Below are 17,852 nucleotides of genomic sequence, written 5' to 3'. Positions count from 1 at the left end.
ACACTATACTTTGCTGATACTCATATTGTTTAAACGGTTTTGTTTGTGTGTGTTTTTACTTGTACTTGTGCCATTTTTTGGTATATGTTAAGTACTATTTTATTATCTTTTTTTTGACGTGTCAACGTCTAATAAACCGATGAACGCTGGCTGTATGTACGAAAAAGGATGACCCCTTGTCCCGTTACGTTCATTGTACGCTTGCGCCGCATTTATCTCTCTTTCACTCGATTGGCCTATACGTCCGAGGAAATTTTTTGGTTATGACGTTGTCACGTAAAACTATCGTCTTTAAGCCAACTTTAAAGACAACCAATTTTTTTATACATTTTTGTGTCGTATTGTATTGAATTAATATGTCAGTAAGCAGTGTGTATTTTTATTTGAAACTTTTTAATAAAAGTGATATAATTTTATTTTTCATTATATGATATAAAAAAAATGACAATCATAGTAACTTTCTGAATATAATATAAATTATAACATTTCCAGTGTGTTTTAAAACTATTTTGTGTGCTTAAAAAACGAGAATTACCGTCGTGTAAACCGTGTGCATTCCATCTGTGACGGACACGTTGAGCGAGTACCGCGCCTGTTCCTCCCACAGCAAGCGCCGCGCCAGCACCAGGCTGCCGTCCTCGCGGCCCACGTAGAACTGGTGTCGGGGATCCCCATCTAACAATCAAATATAACTATTAAAAACACGAGAGTATGTCACATACTCGCAATCTATGTAGAATTATTGAAAAATAAAACATTATATCGATATACATTTTTTAATAAGTGATATTAAATACAAAAATTATATAAATGTTTCCTAAATAAAAAAAAACAAAATAAAAATAAAATAAAGGGTTGATGACCGATTAGTATTAATAATAGTACTAAAGTCAAATATTTGATTTAAAAACCCACAAAAATACAAGTATATAATTACAAAGTAAGATAAACAAAAGAAAATTATGTGGTGTCATGGGACACCAGGTAGGAACAAAGTTCCTTCGGATAGTATAGTAGCAACACAATTTGAAAAAAAAAATGTTGAATTTTATATATATTTTCTAGTTCTTGACTTTTTTTAAAAAAATTTTGATTCATTAAGTACATAAAAGTATTTAGGAAACATAGTATTTTAAAAAATTACAAATGTAAGTAGTAAAATAAATAAAACAAACAAAATAATAATAATAATAATAACAATAATTCAAACTATTAAGTGAAATAAAAAAATATATTTTTTTTTTTATTTTTGTCGATAGTATAAAATTACATAAATAATTTTTAAAAGGTTTACTTTTATTGGGTGGTGAAAATAGGGATTACTAATATAATCTGTTTTAAGGATAATGAAGCGTGACTGACCGACGATGTCGTAGTAGAGCGCGTCGCCGTCGGGGTCGGAGGCCTGCAGCAGCGCCAGCAGGAAGCCGGGCGCGTCCAGCTCGGCGGCCTGCAGCGGCGCCACGGCGCGCACGCGCGGCGCCGCGCCGCCGCCCGCCGCCGCCGCGCGCGCGCGCACGCGCGACACGGCGCAGCGCGGCCGCGGCCCGCCGTCGCACGCGCGCACCTGCAGGGCCGGCAGTGTCAGCGCGTCTCACAGGCTATACGACTAGGTCGGCCAACAACCGTCCGGCCCGCCCGATGGTGAGCGGTTACCCTAGCTCGTAAACACCAACACCAGAGGCATCGCAAGTGCGTTGGGTAGCCTACCTCTGACCCTCCCCGGGAGAACCGAACACTTCCTGGGGGCGCTATTATTAACTGTGATCTTCTGTGAGATTGGAACACTTTGCACGCAGCGGTCGCAGCACTGGCTGTCGTGCCGGCAATCGCTGGTTCGATCCCCGTTCACGACAGACATTCATTTTGCCCAGTAGATGTTTATCGCTGTCTGGGCGTTTGTGTCGTGTTCGTTTCCAGACCTCAACACAGGAGTAGATCTGAAGAACCTAGAGGGTGTACTCACGGCGAGGTCGTAGGTGAGGTGCGGCGCGAGCGGCAGGCGCGGCGCGGCGAACACGCGGCCGGAGCGCGCGTGCACGCGCAGCGCGCCGCGGGCCGCGCCGCGCGCGCGCGAGCTGTAGCGCACCGTGCCGTTGGCGCCCGCGTCGCCGTCCAGCGCCGCCACCTGCGCGGGGAGCGCGGTGAGCGAGCGAGCCATGGCGACGTAAGACGTGTAATAGTTACGTACGACGAGTAATGGCGGTCGTAAGAGGCGACTAAGGGATAACACAGTTCCACCGCGGAACATTAAAAAAACCGACCGATGGCGAGATAACCATCTTATTCATCATTACAGCCTATACAGTCCACTGCTGGACATAGGCCTCCACAAGTTTACGTCAAAAATAACGTGAACTCATGTGTTTTGCCCATAGTCACCACGCTGGGCAGGCGGGTTGGTGACCGCAGTACTGGCTTTGTCGCACCAAAGACGCTGCTGCCCGTCTTCGGCCTGTGTATTTCAAAGCCAGCAGTTGGATAGTTATCCCGCCATCGGTCGGCTTCTTAAGTTCCAAGATGGTTGTGGAACCTTGTTATCCCTTAGTCGCCTCTTACGCACCCACGGGAAGAGAGGGGGTAGCTAAATTCTTTAGTGCCGTAGCCACACAGCACATCTTATTGCTAACATTGAAATACACAGGTCGAAGACGGGCATCAGCGTCTTCGGCGCGACAAAGCCAGCCCTGCGGTCACCAACCCGCCCGCCCAACGTGGTGACTATAGACAACACACATGAGTTCACGCCATTTTTGGCGCGAACTTGTGGAAGCCTATGTGCAGTAGAGGACTGCGATAGGCTGAAGTGATGATGATGAGAACCATTTAGCCAGCATTCGGTTGGCCAGTTTTCTCTGGCGTCACGAGCACAGGGCAGTGGCTCCGATAATTTTCATGTGTATTTTTTAGAGAATTTGATGTTTTTAAAATGTTTTTTTTTTAATATTTAGATTCAGTTGGTGTAAACTCGTTTATGTTCGTCGGTACTGACGGTAATGATGTAGGTCCCGGTGGGCTCCTCGTCCCACTCGTCCCACGCGAGGCGGCCGGAACCCTCGTCCTCGTCATCCGCGTCCGCCTCGCTCTCCGTCTCCGAGCTGCTCTCCTCGCCCTCCGCAGACGCGGCCTCGTCGTCCTGGAATATAATTATTCGTTAATTAGACGTTTGTTTGTGAGAATTTATTTGACTACAATAGGATTTTTAATACAATTTTCATAGTAATTTTTGCACATAAAACTTTTCTTTTATGCTAGTACTCATATAAATTTAAAAATAGATTGCTTAGAGAGGTATATTAACTGCAAGTGCCTGGGCGGGCGGCGCGGGCACGCGCACGTCGTAGAAGCGCTGCGTGAAGGCGGGCGCGTGGTCGTTGATGTCGAGCAGCGCCACGCGCACGCGCGCCGCGCCGGCCAGCGCGCCGTCCCACGCCGACACCTCCAGCGCGTGCGCGGCCGCCGCCTCGCGGTCCAGCGTGCGCCCCGTCGTCGTTATCTCGCCTGCCGGACGTGCACTGATCAGCTGGAGCCTCGTCCTCGACTACCCCCTAGCTCGGGAGGCACGTCAGACAAATGTGCCGCCGGCACATGGACACGACGAATAAGAGAATATCGGTCCCGAGGACGGGTGGTTAGTTTAACCCTTTGTGTACAAGTTACGTCAGTTTGATCTGAGTAATGGTTTCGAATGCAAAAGTTTGACCTAGTTAACCCGGAAGCTTATAATGTCAGACAATACCGGTTCTATTGGGTTTCTACCACTATTTTGGACACAAAATTTTACCAAAGAAACATTTTTAATTAATATATTATTTAATTATACTACAGGTAGCTTTTAAACGGGTATGGTAGGGTTGTACCGATACAGTTTTTTTTTTATTTGTTTTTTTTACATCTTAGCATTGCCATTAATCGTGTAAAAATTGATTACTACAAATTAAGATTTACCCGTTTCTTCATCTATGGTGAACAGCCCATCCGGGTTACCGGCGACGATGGAGTAGCGCAGCTTGGCGGGAGTGCGCGAGGCGTCGCTGTCGACGGCGTGCACGCGCGCCACGTGCGTGCCGGCCGCGCAGTGCTCCGGGATGGCGGCCACGTACTCCGCCTGCTCGGGCCACGGGGCCATGTCGTTCACGTCCTCCACCTCTATGTACACCTGGGAATATTTCGTTACGATGGATTAGACGTTATTATATACACCTGATAGCCATCGTTACTCATGGTAGGGAATATATCCGCTAACCCGCAGAGGAGTAGCGTGGTGGGTTAAGTTCCAATCCTTCTCTTATATGAAGAAAGAGGCCGACGCCCAACAGTTGGATGTTACAGGCTGAATCGTGAATCTTGGACGTTAGCGAAAGATTGAAAGCACTGGCTTATGGTTGTTGCGTGCAGTCGCGGGAACGATACCCACACATGGCATACGTTTGTTTTGGCCATATACATTTTTGCCGTGATCTGTGTATAATTGCACATATTGTGTATTTCTGGACCCCCGGCACAAGAGTAAATCCTGGTGGGGCTTCCACTAGTTCAGTGGAAGCGTATATTTATTTATTATTTATGAATGGTAGTGTTTTTTTTACTGAATAAAAATATTTCTTACCTGGACGCAAGTGTGACGCGGAACTAAACCATGATCTTGTGCACATATCGTAAGCCAATAGTGAGGCGTTGTTTCTCGATCTAATGGTGTTTGTGTTCTAATAACCCCTGTAATTCAAAAACATGTTCAACTAAGGTGACTTGTTATGGTTATTGTTACGTTGAAAACTTGCTAAAAAAAGGAAGTAATATCAGTACCAGAATCGTCGATGGAGAATAGCGCCATGCCAGAGCCGGCAATAATGTAGTAGGCGAGACGAGAGTCACGGCCGGGCGGGTCGGCGTCTGTAGCGGTGGCGGTGAAGACCGTGGTGCCGGGGGGCGCGTCCTCCGACACCGACGCGGCGAACGCCTGTCGTTCAGCGAAGACGGGAGCGTGGGCGTTCTCGTCAACGTCTGCTACTTCTACGATAAGCGTAGCTTCGGCCCATAACGCTGGTCGTCCTCCGTCCGTTGCACGTACCGTAACACCATAAACCTAAAAGTAAATTATTGAGTAATGAAAAAAATACGATAAATAAATTAAATTATATACAACTACGGTTACCTGTCTTTCTTCGAAATCTAGTCGTTTTGCTGTCCGTAGAGTACCAGAAGTACTGTCAACTGTGAAAACGACGTCATCTGGCGATTGATCTGGCAACGAGTAAGTTACCACTCCACCATCCCCTAAATCTGGATCAAATGCTTCAAGTACTGCCACTAAAGTCCCGTTCGGTACATCTTCACGAATACGAGCGCTATACGCTGGCAAAGCAAATTTTGGAGCGTTATCATTTACGTCGTCGACAGCGACACGGACTAAAGCTTCTGCACGCAACCCACCGCCATCTGTTGCCCGTACTGTCAGTTCGTAGAGAGCGCGTCGTTCTCTGTCAAGGGGAGCACAAACTGACATCACCCCAGTGTCGCGATCAATACAAAATTCACCTTCACCTCCTCCACTTAGGCTGTACGTTACATGACCAAATTCACCTCCGTCACGATCAGTGGCATTTGCGTGAAATATTGCTGTTCCGTTAATAGCATTTTCTGTCACTCTAAAGCTTGCAAGTGTTTTCTCAAATCGCGGAGGGTTATCATTTACGTCTAGTACTGTAACGGGTAACAAACGCGAGGCTGAACGCTGTGGGTGTCCGAGATCGTATACTGTTATATTTAAGTAATATTCACTTTCTCGTTCTCTATCTAAATAGCCAATAACTTTAAGCTCTCCCGTATCTGGGTCGATACGAAACGCTGAATCAGCATCACCACCAGAAATAGCGTATACCAAGAGACCGTTATAGCCAAGATCTCGATCACGGGCCCTCAGGCGCACTAGACTAGTCCCTAGTGCCACTGATTCATTCACTTTGACTTCCACTGGAAAGTCAACGAATTCTGGATAGTGTAAATTTTCACCATATCGGGATGAAGCTAAAGGAAAGTCTTCTGCAAAATCAATTGGCGCATTACTTCTTTCGGCAGCAGCCAACAATTCGGTTAATCGACGTGCTACTGAGGTGTCGCGGCATTCTAGCGAGTTAGATTCTGTAACGCTTCCACTGCCACTTCCACTACCACTACCACTCACTAGATGTAATGTTAAAGTAGTTGCATCTGCAAAGTGAGTTCCATCGGTTGCGGTAACATTTAGTAAACGTGTTTCAGTTCTTATATCACCTAGGTCGCAAGAAAGTACAACAACTCCAGTACTTGAATCAAGAGAGAAGCAATTGTCTTCATTACCTCCGATAATACGATATGACACTACGTCTCCAGAATCAAAGTCAATTGCGGATAATGTCACAATTTCAGATCCGATAGCTAATCGCCGTGAAATATATCCAACACAGTCGACGCGTTCAAACTGCGGGCGGTTGTCATTAACATCTTCAAGTCGCACAGTTAGACGCATTTCTGCTTGGCGACGATAGGGTAAGCCCCAATCGCTTGCACGAATTTGCAAAACGTATTCACGACGCATACTTTCGTAGTCAAGAAGTCTAGTCGTTCGGATAGCGCCAGAAAAGTGGTCTACATCAAAAGGTACGGGTTGTAAATTCGCAATGCTATAGGATATGTACGCGTTTTCACCCGAATCTGCATCTCGTGCAACAACTCTTGCTACGATTGCACCGGTTGGACCGTTTTCCATTAATGTTACTTCTATTTCATCTCGCTCAAATACAGGATCGTTATCATTAGCATCTTGAATGGCAATTTTTACTTTTGCCGACGATTGCTTTCGAGTTCCAGCGTTGCCTTGGTCGATAGCTGAGACAGTAAGTGTATAAAGAGATTTTTTTTCAGCATCAAGTTCTACAGCAGTGTAAAGAACACCAGTTTCTGGATTAACTATAAATTCACCACCCTCGTTTCCACCTACTATTTCAATGTACACTCGAGCGTTGGGACCTTCATCCCGATCACTTACTTTTAAACGGATAACAGGTGTATTTGGTGGTGCTGTCTCAGGAATACTTGCTTCGTAAATTTCGCGGCTGAATATTGGCGCATTATCATTTGTATCTGTTAGTAAAACCGGTAACGTTAAGTACGAGGAACGAGGTGGTTTGCCTGCATCTGTTGCACGTAATGTAAGATTATAGCCACGAGGCGCGCTCTCTCTGTCGAGAAGAGCGTGAACAACGATGTCATATTCTCCTGGTTGTGCTGAGTTTCTGACACGGAAGTGGCCGTCTGGGTCACCGTCGACTATCTCGAGCCCAGCGATACGACCGTTCTCTCCAGAATCTTGATCTTTAACTTCTACGATTGCGTATATTTCAGCCGTCGAGTTTTCGATAAGTTCAGGTAAGTGTCGAACTCTTAATTCAGGAGCGTGCAGGTTTGCTTGAATAACACGTATAACTAAAGACGCTCGAGCCGCCGGTGCTTTCTCACCACGAGTTATTAAGGAAGCTCGATCATGGGCTAATACTGTGATCTCGTAGCGCGAACTTTCCACCACGGATAAGGCACGTGTCACTGTCACCACGCCGCTCGTGGGATGAACGGCGAACCGATCGGTTGGTTCTGCTAGACTGTAGTATATTTCACCGTTAATACCTAGATCGGCGTCTTCAGCCGAGACTCGTACAATACTGGAATGTAGGGGAGCATCTTCTTGGACTGTCGCTTCGTAGTCAGTAGGATAAAAAAGTGGACTGAGATCGTTTACGTCTGTAACCTCCACGTCCACTACCGTGTCCGCCTCGAGCTGCCGACCGTTGGAAAGCTGCGCAGTGGCTCGTATCTCCAGTCTATAATTGTCTCTTCGCTCCCTGTTTAAGACGTCAGCGTGGCCCGCGCGCGTGCGAATAGAAAGAAAACAAAAGTCGCCGACGACATGCTCCTCCGCTTTGAAGAATTTGTCGCGATCGCCGTGCCGGATGCGGAAGCGCACGTGCGCGCCGGGCCCCGGCAGGCGCAGGCCCAGCGGGTCGGCGGCGGGCGGCTGCGCGGCGTGCGTGCGCGGCGGGCTGTTCTCCGGAATGCTCACGTTGTACAGCGCGTGCTCGAAGCGCAGCGCGGGCGCGGGCGGGCCGGGGCCGCCGCGCGCGCCGCACAGCGCCGCCAGCACCAGCAGCGCACGGGCGCTCTGCATTGCGTCTGCTTACTTCTGAACATATATACATTGTAATGTCAATTAATATGCAATGCAATATTGGAATACACTAACTAAAAAGTGCTTATTGGTGTTAAATCTGTAACCTACATAATAATTTGTTGAAAATGTATGTATTATAAGTATGCGATGACTTATCACTTAAGTGAGCCATGCTTGATGTACCCAATTTGTCGCTCAAGCTTGGTGGGTATGCAGCCTACATACATTTTTTTTAAAACTACCTATCATGTAGGAAAATGCGAACACATTTTTAGCCGACTTCAAAAAAGGAGGAGGTTACTCAATTCGACCTCATATACTTTTTTTTAATGTATGTTCGGGGATAACTTCGTCGTTTATAAACCGATTTTGATAATTCTTTTTTTGTTGGAAAGGAGATATCCTAAGTGTGGTATCACGATAAGGAAACCAGGATCTGATGATGGAAACCAGGATCTGATGATGGAATCCCAGAGAAATCGAGGGCAACCCTCGAAAATCCGCATAAAGTTTACTGAGTGCACCGATTTTGATGATTTTTAATTTAATCGAAAACCGATGTTTATCATGTGGTCACAGTTAAATATCATCGAGATCTGATTACAAGTTTTGGAGTAATCTTTGATAATGCGTATTTACTTGACTATTTTGTCTACTACCTACGTTGTATTACTTGTCGATGTAATTGAAGCCGTTTTTTTTTCGTTTGCCAGCAAACACAATTATAAGGTTATAGGACACTTCATATACCGTAAAATAGCTTAGCTTAAAACTGTTTTAACGCAGCGTCAAACCATACACATAAGTATTGTACGCGACGACCCGTTGTACGCTAGAACGCGCAGTCTGACCGAAGCATTACTTCCACAAATAGGTATTTTATTTTAACCGATTTCCGCGCCGCGAAGTATAAATAATTAAGTTATTTAATATTATTTTCAAGTTTTAAGTAGATTTATTGTTTATGTATTTGTTAAGTTCAATTAAAATGAAAAACAACACAGAAATTAAATTAAATATTTGACAAACGAAGCTGATTGGAATCAATTACATTCATAATATTTTCCATACACTCGTACATTCGTAGTTTCACCGCGAGCTGCGGTTGTGTGCCATCGACGCATTGTGTAAACAGTATTAACATTACGATGAGTGCGTTCATTCAAATCTGTGAACTACAACGTTTCACCATGTGTTAATAAAGTTTATCCTGCGAATAAGTTACGGTTAGACTTTGACGGCGGGTGGTAGAACAGGCAATTTATTTATTTATTTGTTTATTTATATATATACCTACATACATATTTTTATTTCAACAGTAACAATGGCATTAAATCCTTATTGGGTTTGTCTTGGCATATTAGGACCGCTTTCGTGTCAATTAATCAACTACAGCTTTTAGATACATATTTGCAAATAGAAATATCTCATAAATACAGTGAAATTCGATGGTGAAAAAGAATAATGAATCAAAAACTTTTATCTGTTGGATATCATCATCTGTCAAATAGCGTTATTCACAACTGGTGAAATAGGCCCAAACACGGAATAGTTAAATTAATTTTCTTTTGCGTTGTATAAAAATCAAGTTATTTTTTTTAGCATTAAAACAATATTTCACATAATTTCAGGTATGGTCACTAGAGATGTATAACTCTGTTGGAATATGGATCGCAAGGGAAAAGATAAATACGTCCTTACTATTTGACGATCATATTTATTGTGTGCAAAGAAATTACAATACTGCATAGGCATGAACTGAATGATTACTAACTTGAATGTATACAGGTGACTGGTGACCGAATGCAATATATAGGTAAGTGTTACCAACATACTTGGATTTTTGTTATATTCCAACACTCTTTTATTTTTCACGGAAAAGTAGAAGATGCTAGCTGCATCTTGCATCTTTTTTAGGGCATTTAAAAATAATTCGCATCTCGCCTTTTTAATGGTTAGGCTTTGTTTCGAAATATTGAGTATCTAATACACAGAAGATGTGTAGAGTTAGGGTCTCAGTACCGTGGTGCGATGGGGCGAGTCCAGGTGAACGGAGAGGGTCGCTGACACGCTTATCACGGCGGCTTATCGTTCACCTATCGTTTACTTATCGCTCATTATCACCAGTTCGAGCACCTCCGCGTGCGGAGGGCAGTGAGTATTCAAACGAGAGGATGAACGGATATTTCGTTGTGACACAACCGCTCCTATCGGTTCATATTATACGTATTGGTCGTCGTGTCTCGTTCATTATTAACTGTAACACCTCACAGATAAAATGTGTTATCAGTAGGTTACAGTAGCGCAGTGCAGAACACTCGCTTGATTGGATAAGTTACACGTGTTAAGAATTTTTTTTTTTTTTTTTAATCTTTATTATTTATGGAGGGTTTCGTCAGTCTGACGATGCCACCCTCATAGGTCTTACAACAAATTCAATACTATCTACGCTTAAGAGCTACTTTCACAATTTTATACAACACTAGCGACCCGCTCCGGCTTCGCACGGGTATAAAATATAATTATAGCCTATGTCATTCACTGAAAAAATGATTAAAATCGATCCAGTAGTTTTGATTTATTCATTACTGCCCGTGGCCCGCACGCGTTAACTTAGAGTAAAAGCCGGCTGGAACCGCCGCAAACGCTACGTACCGCGATTTTTAAATCTGTAATATCTTCGAAAATATTCATTTAAATCATATGCTGTAAAAGGCCATATAGATCTATATTAAATAAAAAACATATTTAAGGTATTTAATTGGATAAGGATTAATGCTGTATTGGTTAAAATCGCTTCGAAAATTAGCCATTATTTGTCGTAAAAAGTAAATGACAAAAAAATGTTATTGTGGGATATCCATAAGAGATAGGTATATACCATCGCGGAGTTTTCTGTAGACCTTTTCAATGTGTACAATACTTAGTACATTATTTTAATAAATCTCGTAGGGTTCAGCCTGCGTTTGCAATTTAAGCGAAAAAATTTTTATTATTTACGACATAACATTACAAAACTCAAAAATAACAGTATTTCTCCACTATTTAATGGATGTTATTATACATATAAATCTTCCTCTTGAATCAATCTATCTATTAAAAAAAACCGCATCAAAATCCGTTGCGTAGTTTTAAAGATCTAAGCGTACATACATATGCAGGGACAGAAAAAGCGACTTTGTTTTATACTATGTAGTGATTCTGGCTTCCTCAAATAGCGGGTAAGCCAGAATACAGTTACACTTGCCAACCTCATACAAATCCACTTGCAAATCTGATCTTTCAACTTCGTTCCGAACACATTCAACCATAACGTGATATACGTCTTCTTTTAAATTACATTCGGTGCAATTTGGCGAATTTATTTTACCAATTAGATACAAAAACGTGTTAAGAATGCAAAAAATGTTAGGCTTTTGAACTTGTTTGTATAATGAGTCTGAACATTCTTTACAGTAACAGGTTTTGTTTACTACCGTCATCCCGAGGTTTCACTTGCATCAATATTATGCTGGCTAATTTAGCTTTTAAAGGTTAAAAGTTAATTGATTTTTAATTTAGATATAACGGGATAGTTTTGATATTTTTTTTACTAATATCATTTAGTATATTTGCTTTTGACTACTTTGTTTTAAATTTCGATATATAAAAAAGTGCCTTCATGTAACCTTGACACACGTAGACGTGGATCTTATAACCTCACGTTATTAACGGTAAAATTGTTTGTGATATGTTAGTAATGATTAATTAATATTTCTACAAATAATTTTATATGAGAATACTATCGCATGTAATACTTACTGGTACAAAGATTTAGTTAATACCGGCGGCCAGCCACAACTCATTACAGGTACAATAACATTGTTGATGACATAATAGCGGACGCGGTTCACAACTGGTGTATAGCGTGTGTTGGTGTGGTGGGTGCAGGCTCAATCAGTTTTTACTACAATTTGTATACAAGTATCTAAATTACTAGTTACTCGTACATTATGACTTCATATAGTTTTATAGTTTACAATGAAATCATTCCTTTAAATAATACATTTTAATTTTTTTAATGACATGAATGTTGAAATTCCCGAAACATTAATCTAAATAATTGTGTACGTCTTCGAATCAAAATATGATTTGATAAAAAATGTGTTCCTTGTAGTGTGAATATGTGTCGTGTCGTGCCATAACCGGTAAGAAACAAAAATTCCGGTGAGTAGCGGCGATGTACGTGGGTCAGCGTTGTAGTTCTGTACTGTGAGTTACACGCGAGACGAACACCTTTACCGTTTGTTGCGACATTTGAGGTCACTGGTTGCGTCATCACAACAAGGAACCTTTATCGAACATTCATAAACACTGACATAAAAATTACGCCTCATTCACAGATTTATCTCCGAAAGGACTCTGCGTCTACGTATGAATTGTGGGAAATGTCACGTAATATCAAAGCCGCGCGCCCTATCACCCACCTCCTCCTACCATGCCGTATGCAGAGCTTTATATTGATAATTGATATAAGTTAACAATTCGTTTAACTATGGGTCACTTATTTTTAACATCATATTTTTTTAATACGTTTTTAAGCTAATTCACCTTTATACAAACATACGTTCAAACACCAAAAAGTACTTATAAAACTTTTTTTTTTGTTAAAACAATTCACCAAAAGTATAGTCCACACATGAGACGGTTATAAAACGTTACACATTTTTAAAATAATAATTAAAAAAAAAAACAAAAAACCCGCCTGCGTGAAGAACAACTAATAGAAAATCAACTGAAAAAGCTGGAACAAGATAAAAATTCAATATGCACACAAAGTCAGCGAAATAAATAGAAACAGTATCAAACATTTTTTGCTGTACATTTAAAATATATTAATAAGGTAGTCCTTCGAAACTTTATGCAACGTCATAGATAACATGCAGTCGGAGACATGCACAAAGAGAGAATGATTTGACTTATCCTTCAATTTCATGCCTCCGACTGCATATTATCTATGACGTTGCATAAAGTTTCGAAGGACTACCTTATTAATATATTTTAAATGTACAGCAAAAAATGTTTGATACTGTTTCTATTTATTTCGCTGACTTTGTGTGCATATTGAATTTTTATCTTGTTCCAGCTTTTTCAGTTGATTTTCTATTAGTTGTTCTTCACGCAGGCGGGTTTTTTGTTTTTTTTTTTTAATTATTATTTTATTTATGTCTTTTTAGTCAGACAAATTACGTAATCGGTTCAATTAATTAAAACAGTTTACATCATGTGGTTGATTAAGTAAATTTTTAGGGTCAAGAGAACTGATAGCAAGCCCGGAGAAAGATCTCACTCTGCTCAAAGCAACGTAAGCCTGACCTTTAGCAAATAGGTGACTGCTTAAGTCAACAACTATTAGTTTTAATATAATGAAATTATTATTAAAATTATTTGTTTGTATTTGGTATTATGTATTTGTTATTAATTTTATTAATGTAATTGTAAATTGGTGTGACATTTATTAATTTTTATTTTTAATTTTAATTGTATGTTTTTTTTTAACCATTGTATTTTATTTGAAAGGCTACACCCCGAAGTTGATCGTCGCCTAGGAGGCGAGTTTGACATGGCATAGGCGTGCGAAAGAGCAAAGTCCACATTTTTTAAACTTTAATATTGTATTTCTGTCTTAGTATTACGGTAATAATAATCATGATATACCTTTTTAAAATCCTTGTATTGTGCCCTTCAATTTGATACCCATATTGTAGTATTCGAGAAAAAAATTTTTTTTTTCATTAAATACAATGGCTTCGCACAGCCGCCATGTTTGATTTTTTTTAATGTCACCTATCTAAGAACACTTGGGCAGCAAAGACGAACCTAACGATACCTCAGTTATGTAAATCCGTTTAGTGGTTCTGGAAATATGAGGTAGTAAAGAATATTACATACATACATACATACAAGATACGCGCGAAAAACATAACCCTCCCTTGGCAGTCGGGTAATTAACACTAAAAATATTACACAGACTAATATTTGTAAGTGCACTTATTTGTACACAAATAAATATATGTAGCTATACCAGTCGGCTGTTACACAAGCATTAAGTTGCTTATTTTAGGAACAGATGACCGTGTGTATATGTTGTAAATATTTATTTATTTATATTGAATGTAAAATGTTTCGCGTGTAAAATAAAATAATATGTGTATTGATACTAATAAATTGATAGTCACAGAGGAGTGAACGCGCCTCACCTCATGTGTGGTCGTGAACACGCGCTTGGCGCTCGCTTCCCGGGAACCTGCAACAATTAAGTCTGCGTTAGCTGTTGCGTGCTACGTGTTAAAAAATTGTTCGTTGGGTTAGAGAGTCACCCACAACTCCTAACACGAGACACAAGAGAGAGAGTAAAAAAATCCTACAGAATCTTAATTTTTTTTTTCAAAACACACAAAATCAACTACACTAAAGCAAAGCTATTACCTAAGAACTACAACGACTCACCCACAACAAATCGCAACTAGATCCCAAGACGGCGAGAGAATCTAACCCAAAAAAGAAAAGAGCAAAAAGGGCCCGCAAACACTCGCCCTGAGGCTTATATACCCTAGCAAACCCCGCGCGTCGCGACACAACTACCCCCCAAGGTGAACCGCGACGTAATACAATACGAGGGTATTCCAAAATTAAATCAGTCGCCTAGAAAAAGTAAATAGCAACGCTAATGCATAACTGTGCTATTATACATCAGCAGGAACGAAACCAGGCGCTATTAAAAATATATGCTACAATACCCCCCCCCGACAGAGAAGAATTTTGCATCTCTGGCAAAATTCTAAAAAAAACTAACGTAAGGAGAGAATCTGGTAAGCTCAGGAAGGGATTATAAAATTTAACTCCATACTAAGAGAAAAAAAATTTTTTTTTTTGATAGATTAATCATAAGAGATAATCGAATTACAAAAACACCACATATAATTTTGAATTCACTGCAACACTGTCTTACGACCCAATCATACGTCACTAACATACAACATCCTGAAATTCAACTATCAACGTGCGTTAACCGACCTAGACAATTAACGCCCTGACACTCAGAGTGACGGTCTATAAATGAGCACCACTCAGCAGCTACTTAAAATTTTTAATTTAACAATTTTTTTTTTTTTTTTAATCCATATTTAATACCGTATTCCTGATGTAGGCTTTAGAATGTGCATAACACAATTAGAATCGAATATATATTCGATAGAATAAAATAATATGTGGAATCGCCACCCGTTCCAGAGTTAAGTTGTAACACAACAACAACAACTTATGGCGTAGGCTTTAAACAAAAAAAAATTGAGTGAGTAGATACGTTAGAGATGCACCCAACACACACAAATTAAGTTATTGCTCAGTGGAATAACTCAACAAAAATAAACACCAAAAGTACATTAGAGATGTACCCAACTCACAACTATCATAAGTCATGTACTTGTATAAGCACAAAATAAAAAAAATGAGATCATCACCCGTCTCAAAAATGGAATACGTAATATAGATTTAAAATAAAACACAATATCAATTACCCTTACTACCAGAACTTCCTGTTAACTTCAAATCTTTAATATGCCAAACCCCAAGATCTTTACCATTCATATCCTGTAATACGTATACAAGAGGAGATCTTTTACCAACAATTCGACATTTGATAAATTTAGGCGCTAATTTCTTAGAAAAGTATTTATCTTTATCACTCAAGAAGTAAGTTTTCTTATAAACAAGATCACCAACATTAAATTCCGCAGTCCTACGACGCAAATTATAACTTGAAGTATTTTTTAAATGAGCGGCATACAACCGAAATTGAACTTTATCGAAAATACTCGCCAACCGACCTAAGTTCTCCGCATAACAGTCACGAGGAGTAAAAATCATATTTTCTATACTATCAGAGTCCAAATAATGCGAACCACACGACACTAACTCCCTACCGAAAACTAAAAAGGACGGAGTGAAACCCGTAGTTTCATTCACCGCGCTGTTAATTGCAAATTGAATTTGAGGTAAGTACCTATCCCACGATCTATGATCCTCATCGACAAAGGATGCAATACAAGTTAAAATAGTACGATTATATCTCTCAACCGGATTAACCTGTGGAGTATAACGTGGAGTAAAATGAACATTAGGAACATTATAACTTTTAAGAAATTTGATACACTCATTACTAATGAATTGCGTACCATTATCCAATATTACCGACTGTGGAATACCATGAACTAAGAAAACATTATCCTCAATTAACTTAATTATTACTTTGGAAGTTGCGCGCTTCATAGGGAAAATTAAACAAAATTTTGAAAAACAACAAGTTACAACCAATATATAATTATTTTGTTTTCTACTAATAGGCAATGGACCCATAATGTCAATTGAAATAACCTGCCAAGGACGGACACAATTCTTAGGACGACCCATGACACCTAATGTCAAATGATTTTGAGCTTTATATTCTAGACACTTAGAACAATTATTGACATAATTTAAAACATCTTTATACATTTTCGGCCAAAAGTACTTTAAATTTAATCTTTTAAGAGTTTTAAACATACCCAAATGACCCGCAGTAGGTACATCATGATTAATTGATATTATTCCCGAACGATGTTCCATAGGAATCACATCCATCCTTCCAATCAAACTCCGATGTTAAATAATTTTTATTTTTAGACAATCTAAATAATTTATCATTTTTAATACAATAATTTTGAAACGATGCTGGCTTATTAGCGCAGCCATTAAAAATATTAAGAAACCATTTATCATTACCTTTATAATTTGAAATTGAAAATATACTACTCACGGGAACCGAACGACTCAACGCGTCAGGAATAACATTATCACAACCTTTACGATGTTTAATCTCAAAGTTAAACTCTGATAACCTAGTACTCCACCGAGCCAAACGACCCGACGGGTTTGACAATGATAAAAACCACTTAAGGGCACTATGATCCGTGTAAACTGTAAATTTTTTACCATTATCGAGATAACAACGCCAATGTTCGACCGCTGTCAAAACCGCCAATGTTTCCCGTTCCGTAATACCATAATTTTGTTCCGGCTTGGTAAGTGACCTACTCATATATGCGACAGGATGTTCTTTCCCTTCAAAGGTCTGAGAGAGCATCGCACCAATCCCATAACTACTCGCATCCGTGTGAACTTCAAAAGGTTCGTTATAATTAGGACACCTGAGAACAGGAGCAGAGACCAAACACTCCTTAAGCTTTCTAAAAGAACAATCCGCCTCCTCCGTCCATTTAAATGGAGGTGCACCCTTACGAGTAGAAGTTAATTTATTTAACGGTGCCGCCAAAGCACTGAAATCCTTAATGAAACGACGATACCACGACGCTGTCCCTAAAAAACGTTTTAAACCCTTAACATTGGTTGGAGTGGGAAAATTAACTATTGCAGAAACCTTATCCGGGTCCGTACGCAACCCGTGTTTATCGATTACATACCCCAAATATTTCAACTGACTCCTAAAAAAACGACATTTATCAAAATTAATAGTAAGATTACATTCTTTTAAAATTTCCAATATTTGTAATAAAATAGAAACATGTTCATTGAAATCCGCGGTTGCAATTATTAAATCATCAACATAACA

The 17,852-nt window shown here is 40.2% G+C and overlaps 1 protein-coding gene across 1 annotated transcript in view; it reads right to left on the bottom strand.

Annotated features, from left to right (window-relative positions):
* The window catches only part of LOC123670478 (fat-like cadherin-related tumor suppressor homolog), a 28,788-nt gene extending 20,588 nt beyond the window's left edge, over positions 1–8,200 (bottom strand). Inside the window, exons 1-9 of the mRNA XM_045603973.1 lie at positions 5,156–8,200; positions 4,807–5,086; positions 4,610–4,716; positions 3,949–4,159; positions 3,311–3,501; positions 2,993–3,136; positions 1,967–2,128; positions 1,363–1,567; positions 536–675 (exon numbers count right to left, since the gene is read on the bottom strand). Coding sequence (XP_045459929.1) covers positions 536–675; positions 1,363–1,567; positions 1,967–2,128; positions 2,993–3,136; positions 3,311–3,501; positions 3,949–4,159; positions 4,610–4,716; positions 4,807–5,086; positions 5,156–8,200 — 4,485 coding nt within the window. The remainder of the gene's footprint in view (positions 1–535; positions 676–1,362; positions 1,568–1,966; positions 2,129–2,992; positions 3,137–3,310; positions 3,502–3,948; positions 4,160–4,609; positions 4,717–4,806; positions 5,087–5,155) is intronic.
* Between the last annotated feature and the right edge of the window lie 9,652 nt (positions 8,201–17,852).

The sequence above is a fragment of the Melitaea cinxia genome, chromosome 4, assembly GCF_905220565.1.
Source record: "Melitaea cinxia chromosome 4, ilMelCinx1.1, whole genome shotgun sequence".
In the NCBI taxonomy this organism is placed as follows: domain Eukaryota; kingdom Metazoa; phylum Arthropoda; class Insecta; order Lepidoptera; family Nymphalidae; genus Melitaea; species Melitaea cinxia.
The sequence above is the reverse complement of the archived record's forward strand: the minus strand, read 5'-3'. Positions and strand labels throughout refer to the sequence as shown.